The 12972-nt window shown below is 34.1% G+C and overlaps 1 protein-coding gene across 20 annotated transcripts in view; it reads right to left on the reverse strand.

Moving 5' to 3' along the window:
* The window catches only part of mbnl1 (muscleblind-like splicing regulator 1), a 167547-nt gene that overhangs the window by 118899 nt on the left and 35676 nt on the right, over positions 1-12972 (reverse strand). For 19 of the 20 annotated variants that reach the window (XM_051923972.1, XM_051923969.1, XM_051923964.1 and 16 more), the window contains exon 2: positions 8246-9240. The exons of the other annotated variant lie outside the window; for it this stretch is intronic. In XM_051923972.1, coding sequence (XP_051779932.1) covers positions 8246-8419 — 174 coding nt within the window. In that variant the 5' untranslated portion in view covers positions 8420-9240. The remainder of the gene's footprint in view (positions 1-8245; positions 9241-12972) is intronic. 20 annotated transcript variants of the gene reach the window in all.

Here is a 12972-nt window from a genome sequence, read left to right on the forward strand (position 1 = left end):
ATGATTTCTTTATCATGTATTTCTTAATTAATTTGGGAATAAATTTACTGAACAGTGGGAAAAAACACTGATTCTAGATGAGTGATGCAAATTATCAATATATTGTACATTTTGCGTTATTTAACCAGGTTGGGCAGATAGTACGTCAACCAAGTCATTCTTCTAGGAACTGTGGGCAGTGTGTATACCAGACCATAACAAAAACTGTTTAAGCATAAGTGAAATACTATGTTTACTAGATCTCTATGCATTTACCTATGTGCTCTAAGACTTTATTAAAATTCTAGAAAAGTGGATGTTGTCTTGCCCTTATCCTTCATTGACTAAGAAATCAATACAATGTCTGAATTAAGAATCAAAATACATTTCATGGCTTAACTCTCAAAACCCAAGAGGACCATTCAGTCATTTTCAGGCTAATCCTAATTCAAGTGTCTTTAAAATATAAATTTAGCAAGACAAAATTTCTCTGCAGCAAAACAGACTGTCACCAGTTTGAACCAATCCAACCTCTGTAAAAAAACAATAATCTGATAATAACACTTGCTATAGCTAATTGGAAATTGAATTCTATATTATATAGCTTATCAACAAAAGCAATACCATCTACTGACAAGAGTAAAACCAATAGGCGATTTAGTCTTCTCTCTGTGAAATATATCTCTTTGGGATAAACACATTCCCTATGCATAAACAACACCTACTGTATTATTTGGGCTCTATACTTGTATATCTCAGCAAACAGAAAAAATATTTTAAACAATTAAAATCGCTATATAAAAATGTGATGTTAAGATTTTTCTTGCACAAAGACAGAAGCTGTTGTGGAAAAGAGAATGGAGGCAAAATTGGATGCTACAATGAAAAATCCCCAACATCCCCTCCAGGAGACACTCTCTTGAAGCACTTTTAGCCACAGGCTGATTCCTCCATGGTGTGCTAAAAGCACCTCTGGGTATAATTTCTGCTATCTGGCAAATCAAATGCTTCCTCCTAAAGTCCCAACCTACCTCCCTCCCTCTCTCTCTCCCTCCCCTCTCTCTCTCTCTCTCTCTCTCTCTCTCTCTCTCTCTCTCTCTCTCTCTCTCTCTCTCTCTCTCTCTCTCTCTCTCTCTCTCTCTCTCTCTCTCTCTATCTATCTATCTATCTATCTATCTATCTATCTATCTATCTATCTGAGCATTGTAAATTTCACTCTTTGCTCCTGGGTTTTTTGTCAAGATGTTTGTGCTAGGTTGCCTGTTGTAAATGAGTATAGGAATATGACAGTGTAGCCTACAATACACAAAAGCAGTAGTGTGTCAAGAAACAGTACTACGGCTCCTTTACGCCAATGGTAATACATATGCAAAATGCTTCACTCAGACTGTGACAGCCAAATCAGAACTTTACATTCTCTTTAATTTTCTTGCTTTATAGTCATTCTGGTGTGTGTGTATCTGTTAATTGATTTACTTATCTACCTACTGTATGAATGTATTTATTTCTGTAAAAAGCCAATTTTTGCCAGGGAGAAATAAAGTTCTATCTACAGGAGAAATAAAGTTTGTTCGTTCGTTCGATATCTATCTATCTATCTATCTATCTATCTATCTATCTATCTATCTATCTATCTATCTATCTATCTATCTATCTATCTATCTATCTATCTATCTATCTATCTATCTATCTATCTAAACAGCAAGTTAATATGGCAATTTACATTATCTATCTATCTGTCTGTCTGTCTGTCTGTCTGTCTGTCTGTCTGTCATATTATTTGTTCTCTGAGTCTGTATTTTTGTTACTATCTATCTATTGTATTATTTGTCATCTGAGTTTGTGTCTTTGTTATTTTATGTTTCACACTAAAGTGTATCTAATTTAATCTAATCTAATCTAATCTAACATTTCTGCTAGGTTACAGATAATGTAACCTTAAAAAATTACATCAGAGTCATAAACTTTCTTTAAACCTTCATTAATCTGGGGACGGAGGGTGCATTTTCTGTGCTAATCTTAAGAAATGTTTTTTTTTCTGAATAGTTAATGCATGCAATGTACAAAACTGAAAACAAAAAGGACATAATTATGCCCATCAGCCCTATCGTATTTGGAAGTGAACTCCATGATCATGAAAATGTATGTGAATGACAGCATTTTTTTATTCACGCTATTCAACAGCAGTAAATAAGCCAGTGCTTTAGTTTTGCTTTGTCCTTTGGAGCTAATTCAAATCTGAAATGCGTTAGGTTTGTTCATCTCCTCTCACAACATTATGATTTTTTGCACATTGCATGATTTTTTATGCCTTGGTTAAAATCTGTTATTGTCAAAAAAAGTATGTGACTTGATATTTAAAAATGCCTTTAAGGTTAATAAATAAGGTACATGACTGTACTGAAAAACTATTAGTACATTTTACACTTACAGCCACCTACCTATCAACCCATTCTTGCACTAACATTGGGCACAAGACTTACAGCAAACCACCCCTGGATGATAAGCAAGGAACATTCACAAAGACACTCATAATCTCTCACACCACTGTTAATCGGAGTTCCCAGTTAATGTGAGTTAAAATACCTTTGGTATTTGTGCAGAAGCATGAAGAAAAATCCAAGTGGGTATGGCTAGAATTTGTACACAGTCAGTAATTCAAGCTCTTAACTACTGTGCCTCTTTGCCAGCATCCATTGTTCTCATATAAAAGTATGCTTTTTTCTAGATTGGCCACTCAATATTAAAAACTACTTGTAGCAAGTTGTTTATTGAACAACAGGAACAGGGCCTGACTGGTCAAATTAGTCATGCACCAGAATGAGAATTCTGTCAAATTAGTCAGATTTAAAAAAAAAACTTGGCCAATTAGAGAATGTTGACTATCTTTTAGAAATATTTATTTTTTCATTTTTGTTTATTTGCTATTGAATAAAAGCTAAATTAAATTGAATACAGTTTTGATTAATGCTTTTCAGTGAGATAGAGTTATAAAACTGAAAGTTAAAAAGATGTTTTCATTATTGTAGTAAGTCTTTTTAAAGGGGACATGATAAAAAGACACTGAACTGAAAATAGATACATAAATAAAGCAGTTATCACAATAGGAACAGAGCTAGTTTGTTGGGGTCCATTCTTTTGCTGGATCCATATTCTTTATTAAACTCATCTTATTTAAATGGTGTCTCAGCCTGATCAGTTTGCCCTGGTACAATTCCTACTCTTTCTCCCTTCCTTTATCCATTTGTTCAAACAGAGTCATTCTGTAAAGATGGTGTCCATGCCCCATAATTAATTTCAGTCAGACATGTCATTCACTCCACTGAAAACATGAGGAGCTGTTTAAAAGCATCATTCATGACAAGTGGAGGAGAGCGACGGAAACAGCATCACATTCAGCTAATTTATTCAAATACTGAAGGTACTATTTTTTGATATCTTTGGTTGAATATTATAAGTGGCTGAAAAAGTTAATATAGTTAAGGAAGATTTTAATATTCAATAGAATTTTAAATATAACCTACACCATCCCTACATAAAAGAAAATATGTAGTACATACAGTATGCAACAGAATTCAAACAATTATTTCATAAATAAAAAAATACAATATGCATTTGATACTACAGCAAAGTATTCATTATTTTAACCATTAACAATAAAATGATAAAATCATCAAAAAAGCTATCGAATGATAATACCATAAAAATGACCTATTTCCAATCAGTGGTTCCAAGTTCTCTAAATGTTGGCTTTATTCTGCATGCCACCACAACTAAAAGGACTTTCTGCTCTTTAACCTTTGATATTTTTTTTTAGCTATGAAATGGGCACTTTGTGGCTTTCATTTTTAGCATCTTATAAGATCACACATAGGTAGTCTTGAGTTAGGAATGCCAAAGAAAAGGATGCTATTACAGTATTTACAACTTTTAGTTACTGTTTTTAAAAAGGTGCTGCTTAGTACTCACATAATCAACAAAGTTAGGGATGTTTAATTCAGCTTTATATCATACTCTGTTGTTCTCACATTGAGTTCTATGAGTCATTCATGATTGTTGGTTAAGATGTCCTGTTTTCTTCATAGTATCTCTATTGTTTGACTTCTGGTTCTGTTTTAAATTTCTTACAGTATACACACGCCTTTTATTTTTATTTCTTTATTACTACTGCTTTATTTTAATGTCTCTCACTGCCTTCAGATTAACCTGTCTGCCTTCGCAAGATGAGGCTGCTAGCTCCCACTAATATGTCTCATTTTGCTGATTTGTGGAAACCAATCTAATGTTTTCTTTTTTATCATACCTCAAAACCCCTTGCCTAAAGAATGCTAAGCTGAAACATTAACTTTACGTTCTTACACTCTTAGCCCAATAAGTATTCTGGGATCTTTCCAAAAGTTTGAATCATTCCCAAGTGCAAGAGAAGTAGAAATACAGCAATGGGTGGCAATAGATTGATAATTGCCTTATGAAGCAATAAACAAGTTGGAAGAAAAACAAGGCTCTATGATTTTTAATAGGCCCCAAAATGCATCAGAACATTTGGCCTGAGACAAGCTTACATGTAATAATACCAACCACACAAAGTTAACTATAAAGTACCCACTTTACACTTTTTCTACAACAAATAAAACAAGATTATATAAGAAAAGACACTGCTTGCTGAACTGGCATAACCTTTTTGTTACTGTTTTTTAGTTACTCTGGTCTTCATCTCCCAACAAGACCTTTGCAACTCACATTATGTTTGTAAAATTATTCCTACCATCATTGTTTTATTTGGTTATCTTTACAACTCCATTCATTTTTTATATTATGTAAAGGTAATTGGATCCTTTGTTTGCTATTATCATAATGACACTATTCACAAGGAGAAAATAGGTCTAGGGCTAGATCAAACAGACTTTGACTTTCATGAAGGTCCTTTACCTTTACCTCACATTGCATTTACTGGATCTTTAAGTGTGTCAATTTACTAATTAGTATGCAAAGACAAAGCACATATGATGCTCTCTATGATTTTCTTTTTTGATTATTGCCTTAAATTTATATACTGTTTTTGTGCCAACTCTCTCTCTCCTGTAGCAGAACTAAGAAAATAATGAATTGAAATGAAATTGAATAATTACTGTTATTAATTATTTGCACTACTCTGACCCACAAATGTCATTTTTAATTAGAAAATTAATTTCACCACTCTTTTTGAGCTTAATACACATTTACTTTTATTTGCAATTGCTGTCAATTATTTGATCCTAAATCTCTATAATGTACATTTTATCATGTAGAGCATTTCTAGGTGTCTATGTTTCCTTTAGAAATAATTCTATTTTTATTTTTCCTTTGACTTTTAGTATATTACATACTTGGCTATGTAGAGATATACAGATCAAACCATTTACATATGTGTAGATTTGTTTCAAGAAATGTGAGCTTACCAATTACACTTTTATTTCACTATTTTTTAGTGTTATTTACTTCTTTGTCTGGCTAGATTAAGGTATAAACAAACATGCTACAGTTTAGGGCCTCACAGTCTGAAGAGGCCTGTCAAAACTTTTAATTTTTTTCTTTTTTACATATGTTACAGTTTTACTTACATAATATTACAGTTCTAATGAAGCAACTTTTCCTCCACCCCAAAGAGGTTTGTTTTGTATATTGATAGCATTTAGTTATTACACAACCTTAGTTTCGTAACACTAGCCATGTACAGTGCAACCTCTACACCTTGTCATAGCCAGCCCTGTACTTTCATTAGAATTACTATTGTTGGTTGGACATGCAAGTAAGAATTTCACTGTACTTTCACTGTGCATGTGACATTGCAACTACTATTACTACCACCGCTACTATTAGCAGTTACTGTATTTTCCTAAGTCTTGTACATGACACTGACCCATCTAGATTTAAAGGTATTATTTCATTTAGTACCTCATGAATGGTTTTACTATAAAAGCAGGAGCTTTTTACATAACTGGAAACTGAGTCAATTCCCAGGGCACTGTATGTACAGCAGGAATCAGCCCCGGAAATGGTACAAGTCCATTTCTGAGCCAATTCCTTTATGCACAAGGCCATGCTGAGATGTCAAATGAAAACCCTGCACATCTTTGGGGATATAGCAGAACACACATAAGAAGAATATGCAAACTCCACAAAGACAATGAGCATTGATTTCAAAATCAAGACAGTGGATTAGTGAGGCAGAAGTACTAACTATTGTGTCTCTGTGCCAAGACAAGTATTCATTTAGAATATTTAAATCTATCATTATTGTTATTGTATATACCACTTTTCTATACAAAATTGCAGTGTTTGTAATAATTCTAAAATTTAAGCATTGTCTAAACTATAGTGAAAGTGGGTATATGTAAAATTCTAGAGCATAAAGCAGTTGAGTGACTAATTTTTGAAGAAAAATCCAACATATCTGGGGGAAAGCATTACTGCATATGTAATAAGGACAAGCAAAAATAATATTACATTTGAAAAAGGGTTGCCTGCATTAAATTATTTTAAATGTTATTTTTTTCATCAAATCATTTCATATAGTTCATATATATTGATTTTATAGTGAAATAATGGCTTAAATGAAAATAATAAACCTGCACTCTTTATAGTTATATATCACTTCAAATGGAAACAATGCAAAACTCCTGTGAGAAGAGGTGATAACAGATTGAAAAATAATTCATTATAATCAGCTCAATAATCTCATCCATTAATAAAAAATATAAAGGAAAATAATGTTTTGCATAGATAATACAATAAACATATAAACATACACATGACAAAACTTATGCACTGTATTCTCTATTACATTACTTAGAATAAATGCCTGACATCCTACTCAGCAGAAATGGAATTTCTTTTTACGACATAGCTCTATTTAGAAAATTATGCAAAAAATGCTTTTTTGTTAAAACTGAATCAGCTTTCTGAACTAGGCCTTTTGAAACATCTATTCTTCTCCTTTTCTGCACTATTCTTCAGTACTTTTCAAAGCAAAATTTAAATAAATAAATAAATAATAACATTTCAAACAATTTACATTAATAATTGTTAAAAATATATTCAACAGCATCAAACTAATTCTGATGGTCAATATCAGCAAAGACGAATGAAATGCAAATCTAAATTAATATTCAGAATCGTTATTCTTCAAAAGAAAATGCCAAACTAACTTATGCTACTAATTTAATCAGGAAATAAACTAGGCTTTCTTTGCTTTAATACAGTTAACAGAATTAACGTTCATATCCTCAAAATTAAAAAAAGCAAATAGCCAAGCTCTGTGTCCTTGCAGCTTTAGAGGAAAGATCTCTGCTAAATTCTATACATTGTTTTTTCCATGAAATTTGCTACGAACAAACAACAAAATGGCACTTTTTAGAAATAGTTTATAGAATGCACAAAACTTCTAATGAGTAAACATTAAGTGGAACACGTCACCCATAAACTCATTTGTTTCTGTCTGTCCCTAGAATCCTACTTTCCACATCTAATCATTTACAAAGCTGCCTGCAAAATCTGTAAATAGCTGCATGTGTCATTTATTATGCAGATATTTAACAGTCAGTTGAAAATAATCTAACTGCTGCTTTGCTATTTCAGGATAAGGAATATAACTATTTAAAGAAGCAAGTTCTAAATTAACAATTCAAAAATTACAGAAAAGAAAAATCCTTTTTTAATTTCCAAGGGCTCAAAAAAGTTTATTAATACAGAACAGCAAAATAAAACTATTTCATATCACTATGATTGTGAAATTCATGTTATGCAATCAATTTCTTGTTTAAAGCTAGTTTTAACAATATCAGTAATTATTTTTTCTGTGATGACAAGAACTCTGGGTTGATGAATAACATTCTGAACATAGCTGAAAGATATTGTTATTCCATGGGTTTCCTTTAGTAAGTATTATATATGCCTTTTAACAGGCCTAAAAATAGATGGGAAAAATTACACAGACCACATTCACCTCCTGTTCTGCTACACAGACACCCAGTAAACATTGCCTCGGGCAATCTTTGCTATCACATTTCATCAACAGACACACTTGAAAATTGCTTGTAGATTTTCCATCCAATGCTGCATCTTTTCATAGCTTTTGTTGTTACAATTCAAAGGCATCTCCATGATATCGTCCATAAGTTACAATATATCTCTACACCACTAGTGTTATTCATGCAGTGTATAACAAACTGAATAATGTAATAAACATCATTATTTTGGAAAAAGATACTAGAATTGCAGTACTTACTTTTAAAGAGTCAAAGCAGGCGATTACTCTTCCATTTTCAACTTGGCAACTTTTTGAGGGATGTGCAAATTTACATTCGGTGTCTGGTCGTGAGCAAGTCCCCCTTTGGAACTCTCTACACACTTCCAGTGTAAGCCATTTTGTATCCCGGATTGGCGTGACATTAACTGCCATGCTTGATCTTTACAGGTAGTTGAATTTTGAAAAGAAAAGCAAAAATTAAATAAATAAAAAAGCCAGGCAATCTATGGTGTATTGCGCCAAATTAAAAAATATGAACAATTTAGAAAAAATAGAAAATGGCTTTGTTTTTAATTGATAGATTCAGAAATTTTCTTTTAAACTTTTCTAAAGTGTCTTCTGTGCAAGCTGACACAGCCAAGAGCTATCAACCCAGAGCAATTTTCCACTTTAAGCCAAAGAGATGTACTGTATGTATCCAACAATCTGACCTGAATCTAGCCTTGAGCTAGTAACCCATTCTTAGTGCCAAACTGGAGCCCAACCAGAAGCATGGAAATGCGGCAGAGCCTGTGCTGACGCTGGCGTTTCAAATGGCTTCCAGTAGAGTTCTCTGAAAATGAATCTCCCCCACAGCTGAATTAGCAACCAAATTTTATGTTGCAATTCATTATTAATTAGCTTGGCATATAAATATGCAGCATGAACAGCAATAATATTACATTTGACTCAGTCTTTTTTTACTGGTTGTGGAAACTCCCTTTTTCAGAGAGGAAAAAACAAACCCAAAAAAAAGAATAACAATAATGATAAAGTTTTGTGTCTACAGTAAAGCAGCAGAGGGCATTGCCTGGTACTGAGGATGGTTTTGCTCAATTCTAGGTATAGGTGGGGGTAGAGCTGGCCTACAGCTGGAGGGTAGATGTGCAGTCGTCGTAGTCTAGCTGGGCAGCAAGCAAGGCAAAAGCAGAGACTGCTCTAGAAGCGGTTCCAAGCAGCAGAGACGTCAGGAAAGGCACGTCTTTAGTACCAACCTGTAGAAGAAAGAGATATATTAATTTACCAAATAGAAATTTACTTCTGCAGCTACACATATAATATGCTCCATATTCCCTTGCTTCAGAAACAAGCATGCCAAAAAAAAAGTTTCCACCACATACTTACAGTATTGCATGTAGCAGCCAGCCATTGCTAATTTATTAAAAAAAAATGAAAAAAGATAACCCTTTCCTCTCATTAAGCAAAGCATGACAAAAAGATAACCAATCAAAGACAGTGTTGCAGCAATTTCTGGGCTTGAAGCCAATGATGTGGGCCGTCTTATAAAAAGGTTGTGTCTGTCAGACATTCATTGCAATGCAGGAAGCAAAAAAAAATCTTGTGTGCTTTATTCCAAAGTAAGAGGACGCACACATGTGGGTTGTGAATTTACCCAACATGCAGCTAGAGGATTAAACCACGTTGCTGCTGAAAATATGCCCTCCGCACTGGCAAAAAAAAAAAAGAAAAAAAAGCATTTGCCAAATCTTGGAAACATAAGCACGCCCCAGAATTGCAGGGCACACTGAAGCTCGCCTGCTTGGTGCTTTGACTGCTCTGCCTCAGGCTGTGACAATGTTCCATCTCACACCCATGAATAAAAAAAAAGGGAAGGGGGGTTTATGAATGGTACAATCTACTGACCCGTTCCATCTACTTCCTGTTCAATCACATAAGAGGCCCTGCCTTTCCACAAGACGCTGGTCTCAGCATATACTGTAAACTCACGCCATTCAGCTGCCAGACACTTCATCAATATATTACAACCAGATCCAATAGTAACAAAAGCCCCCTTTATTCCCCATTCCTCATCTCAGTGCTTCAGTTAGGCAGAGAAAATGTAGAAATCACTGTATCATCAGAGTTCCAAGTAAAAAAAAAAATCTGAGCTCAGCTGAAGGAGAAAAAGAAGGCAATTCCATTAAAGCATCATTAAATATTAAGAGGGCAATTTGATTTTTAGCAAGGCTCTGCACTTTGCTGTCGTTTCTCTGACTGATAAACTGTTCAGGAAGTAGTGTCAGCTGAAGCTCTGTTACAATTAACTGGATCTGCTTGTCATTAAATTCAACAAGAAGTGGCCTACTTGGCTCACAGGATGCTAGAGGTCTCTGGTACATTTCTGCACTGCACATTCGCATTCTGTAATTTGACAGGTTCATTTAGCAGAAAGAAGTGTCTGACAACAGAATGATAACACTGAAATAACCGCCAGTGGCCCATAGCATAACATTACTCCAACGGCAGCCCTTTTAACCTTTTGGGAATTACTGTTGTTTTATTTCTTACCAAATTACAAAAGACTGACAGCCATTTACAAAACACAGCTATTTAACTATACTATGAAAAACACTTGAAGATTTACCTAAATACACAATACAAACAATCTGACAGTCATTCACATGTGATATACAATAAAGAAAGTAATTTCAAAAATCTCTTATGTGCTTCTTTTATAGCATCAATAAGATTTACATGCACAATAAAAGTATACTTATATAATATATAATTGTGTTAGCCGTTTAAATGATTGACTAAGAACCATGGAGTCATAGGCAAATAGATTTAAACTGCATGTACATGGGCAGCACTAAAATGAAATGACTGCCACACATTGATTGATGAGAGTCTAGTGAGGGTGCCAATTTCAATTCAAAGATGATATATTTTTAGGTATGGAGCAAGACTAAAAATAAGATCCGAGTCCGATACACCAAAATGTTTAACTGTATCTGTTAATAATGTTGTTAATATGGCTATAGTTTTTCAAGATTACAAAGATAACAAAAAAAAGTCATATAATTAATAAAAGACATGCAACAATGCATTACAACATCTTTTAAAAAGCCAAAAAAAAGTGTGTTAGTAAATATTTGACATATTTTACCAATCATGACAAAGCCAAAATTACATATGTAAAATAAAAAGAAATGCTGATTAAAGACCCTTTGTACATTTAACAAAATATACAGTTGTGAAATGTTCCAAAATAAATATCCTATGGAAAAATCATCAACATATAATGATTCCTTTACAGAAATGTCCTAATTTAAATATGTTTATATCTGTATCTGTAATAAACAGATCGTGTGGATCATGTGTACACAGGTAGTGAATTATACCATAGTATTTTCTTCAGTTTTTGTTGTGTTATCTCAAGCATTTTGAGAAAAAAAAATACTTTCCTCTTTGTTTGATCACATTACTTAGAAAGCTAAATTTAAATTTTATTAATTAAATTCTGTTCACTACAAAGATGGCCAGAACTTTACCCAATGTCCAGGTGTTGTAGAACAGTAATGAAGTTTATTGCTCTTCTGTTATCATTACTAAGTGTTTAACAGTTTAAAGTATTATCATTGTCTTTCTGCCAGGGTAGACTCCAGCCCTGTAAGGCCCTAAACTGGATCAAGCAGGTCTAAAAAAGTTATGCATGGTTCTCATGTATTATTAGTGATGACCTAGAAATGCTAAGATAGGTTTAGCTTGTCACATTTGACCATGGTATCCTATTAAATATCTTTAGCAACTAGGGTGCTTTGCCCCCTGTTCGCTTCACTCGCCAAACCCTGCACTACGCGCAAGCCACTTTTGCAGTTCTGCCACTCATGTATAGGGATGCGGATGTACAATTTAAACAGATTGTTATTTTCATGGGAATTGTTACATATGCATAATAGAACTATTTTAGATTACAGTAATCCCTCGCTATATCGCGCTTCGCCTTTCGCGGCTTCACTCCATCGCGGATTTTATATGTAAGCATATTTAAATATATATCGCGGATTTTTCGCTGCTTCGCGGGTTTCTGCGGACAATGGGTCTTTTAATTTCTGGTACATGCTTCCTCAGTTGGTTTGCCAAGTTGATTTCATACAAGGGACGCTATTGGCAGATGGCTGAGAAGCTACCCAACTTACTTTCTCTCTCTCTCTCTTGCACGGACGTAGGGGGGTGTGAGCAGGGGGGCTGTTCGCACACCTAGACGATACGGACGCTCGTCTAAAAATGCTGAAAGATTATCTTCACGTTTGCTATCTTTTGTGCAGCTGCTTCCTGAAACGACATGCTGAAAGGTGCTTCACATACTTAAAAAGCACGAAGGGCACGTATTGATTTTTTTATCTGTCTCTCTCTATCTCTCTCTCTCTCTCTGCTCCTGACGGAGGGGGTGTGAGCTGCTGCCTTCAACAGCTTTGTGCCGTGGTGCTTCGCATACTTAAAAAGCCAAACAGCACTATTGATTTGTTTGCTCCTTTGAAGAGGAAGATATGTTTGCATTCTTTTAATTGTGAGACAGAACTGTCATCTCTGTCTTGTCATGGAGCACAGTTTAAACTTTTGAAAAAGAGACAAATGTTTGTTTGCAGTGTTTGAATAACGTTCCTGTCTCTCTACAACCTCCTGTGTTTCTGCGCAAATCTGTGACCCAAGCATGACAATATAAAAATAACCATATAAACATATGGTTTCTACTTCGCGGATTTTCTTATTTCGCGGGTGGCTCTGGAACGCAACCCCCGCGATGGAGGAGGGATTACTGTATAGTGAATAATTAACCATATTAAAAAATAGTAAAATGTAATAATTTGAAAGTAAATTTTTTCATTGCATTATACAATTTCGTTCTGTTTGGCTTTGAAATTAACACGCAAATATTTTTTAAACTTACACTTTTACTGTAAACTACGGTAAAAACAATTTTGTTATTTTTTGATACGCATTTG

Source organism: Erpetoichthys calabaricus, chromosome 2 (genome assembly GCF_900747795.2).
Source record: "Erpetoichthys calabaricus chromosome 2, fErpCal1.3, whole genome shotgun sequence".
Classification (NCBI taxonomy): Eukaryota; Metazoa; Chordata; class Cladistia; order Polypteriformes; family Polypteridae; genus Erpetoichthys; species Erpetoichthys calabaricus.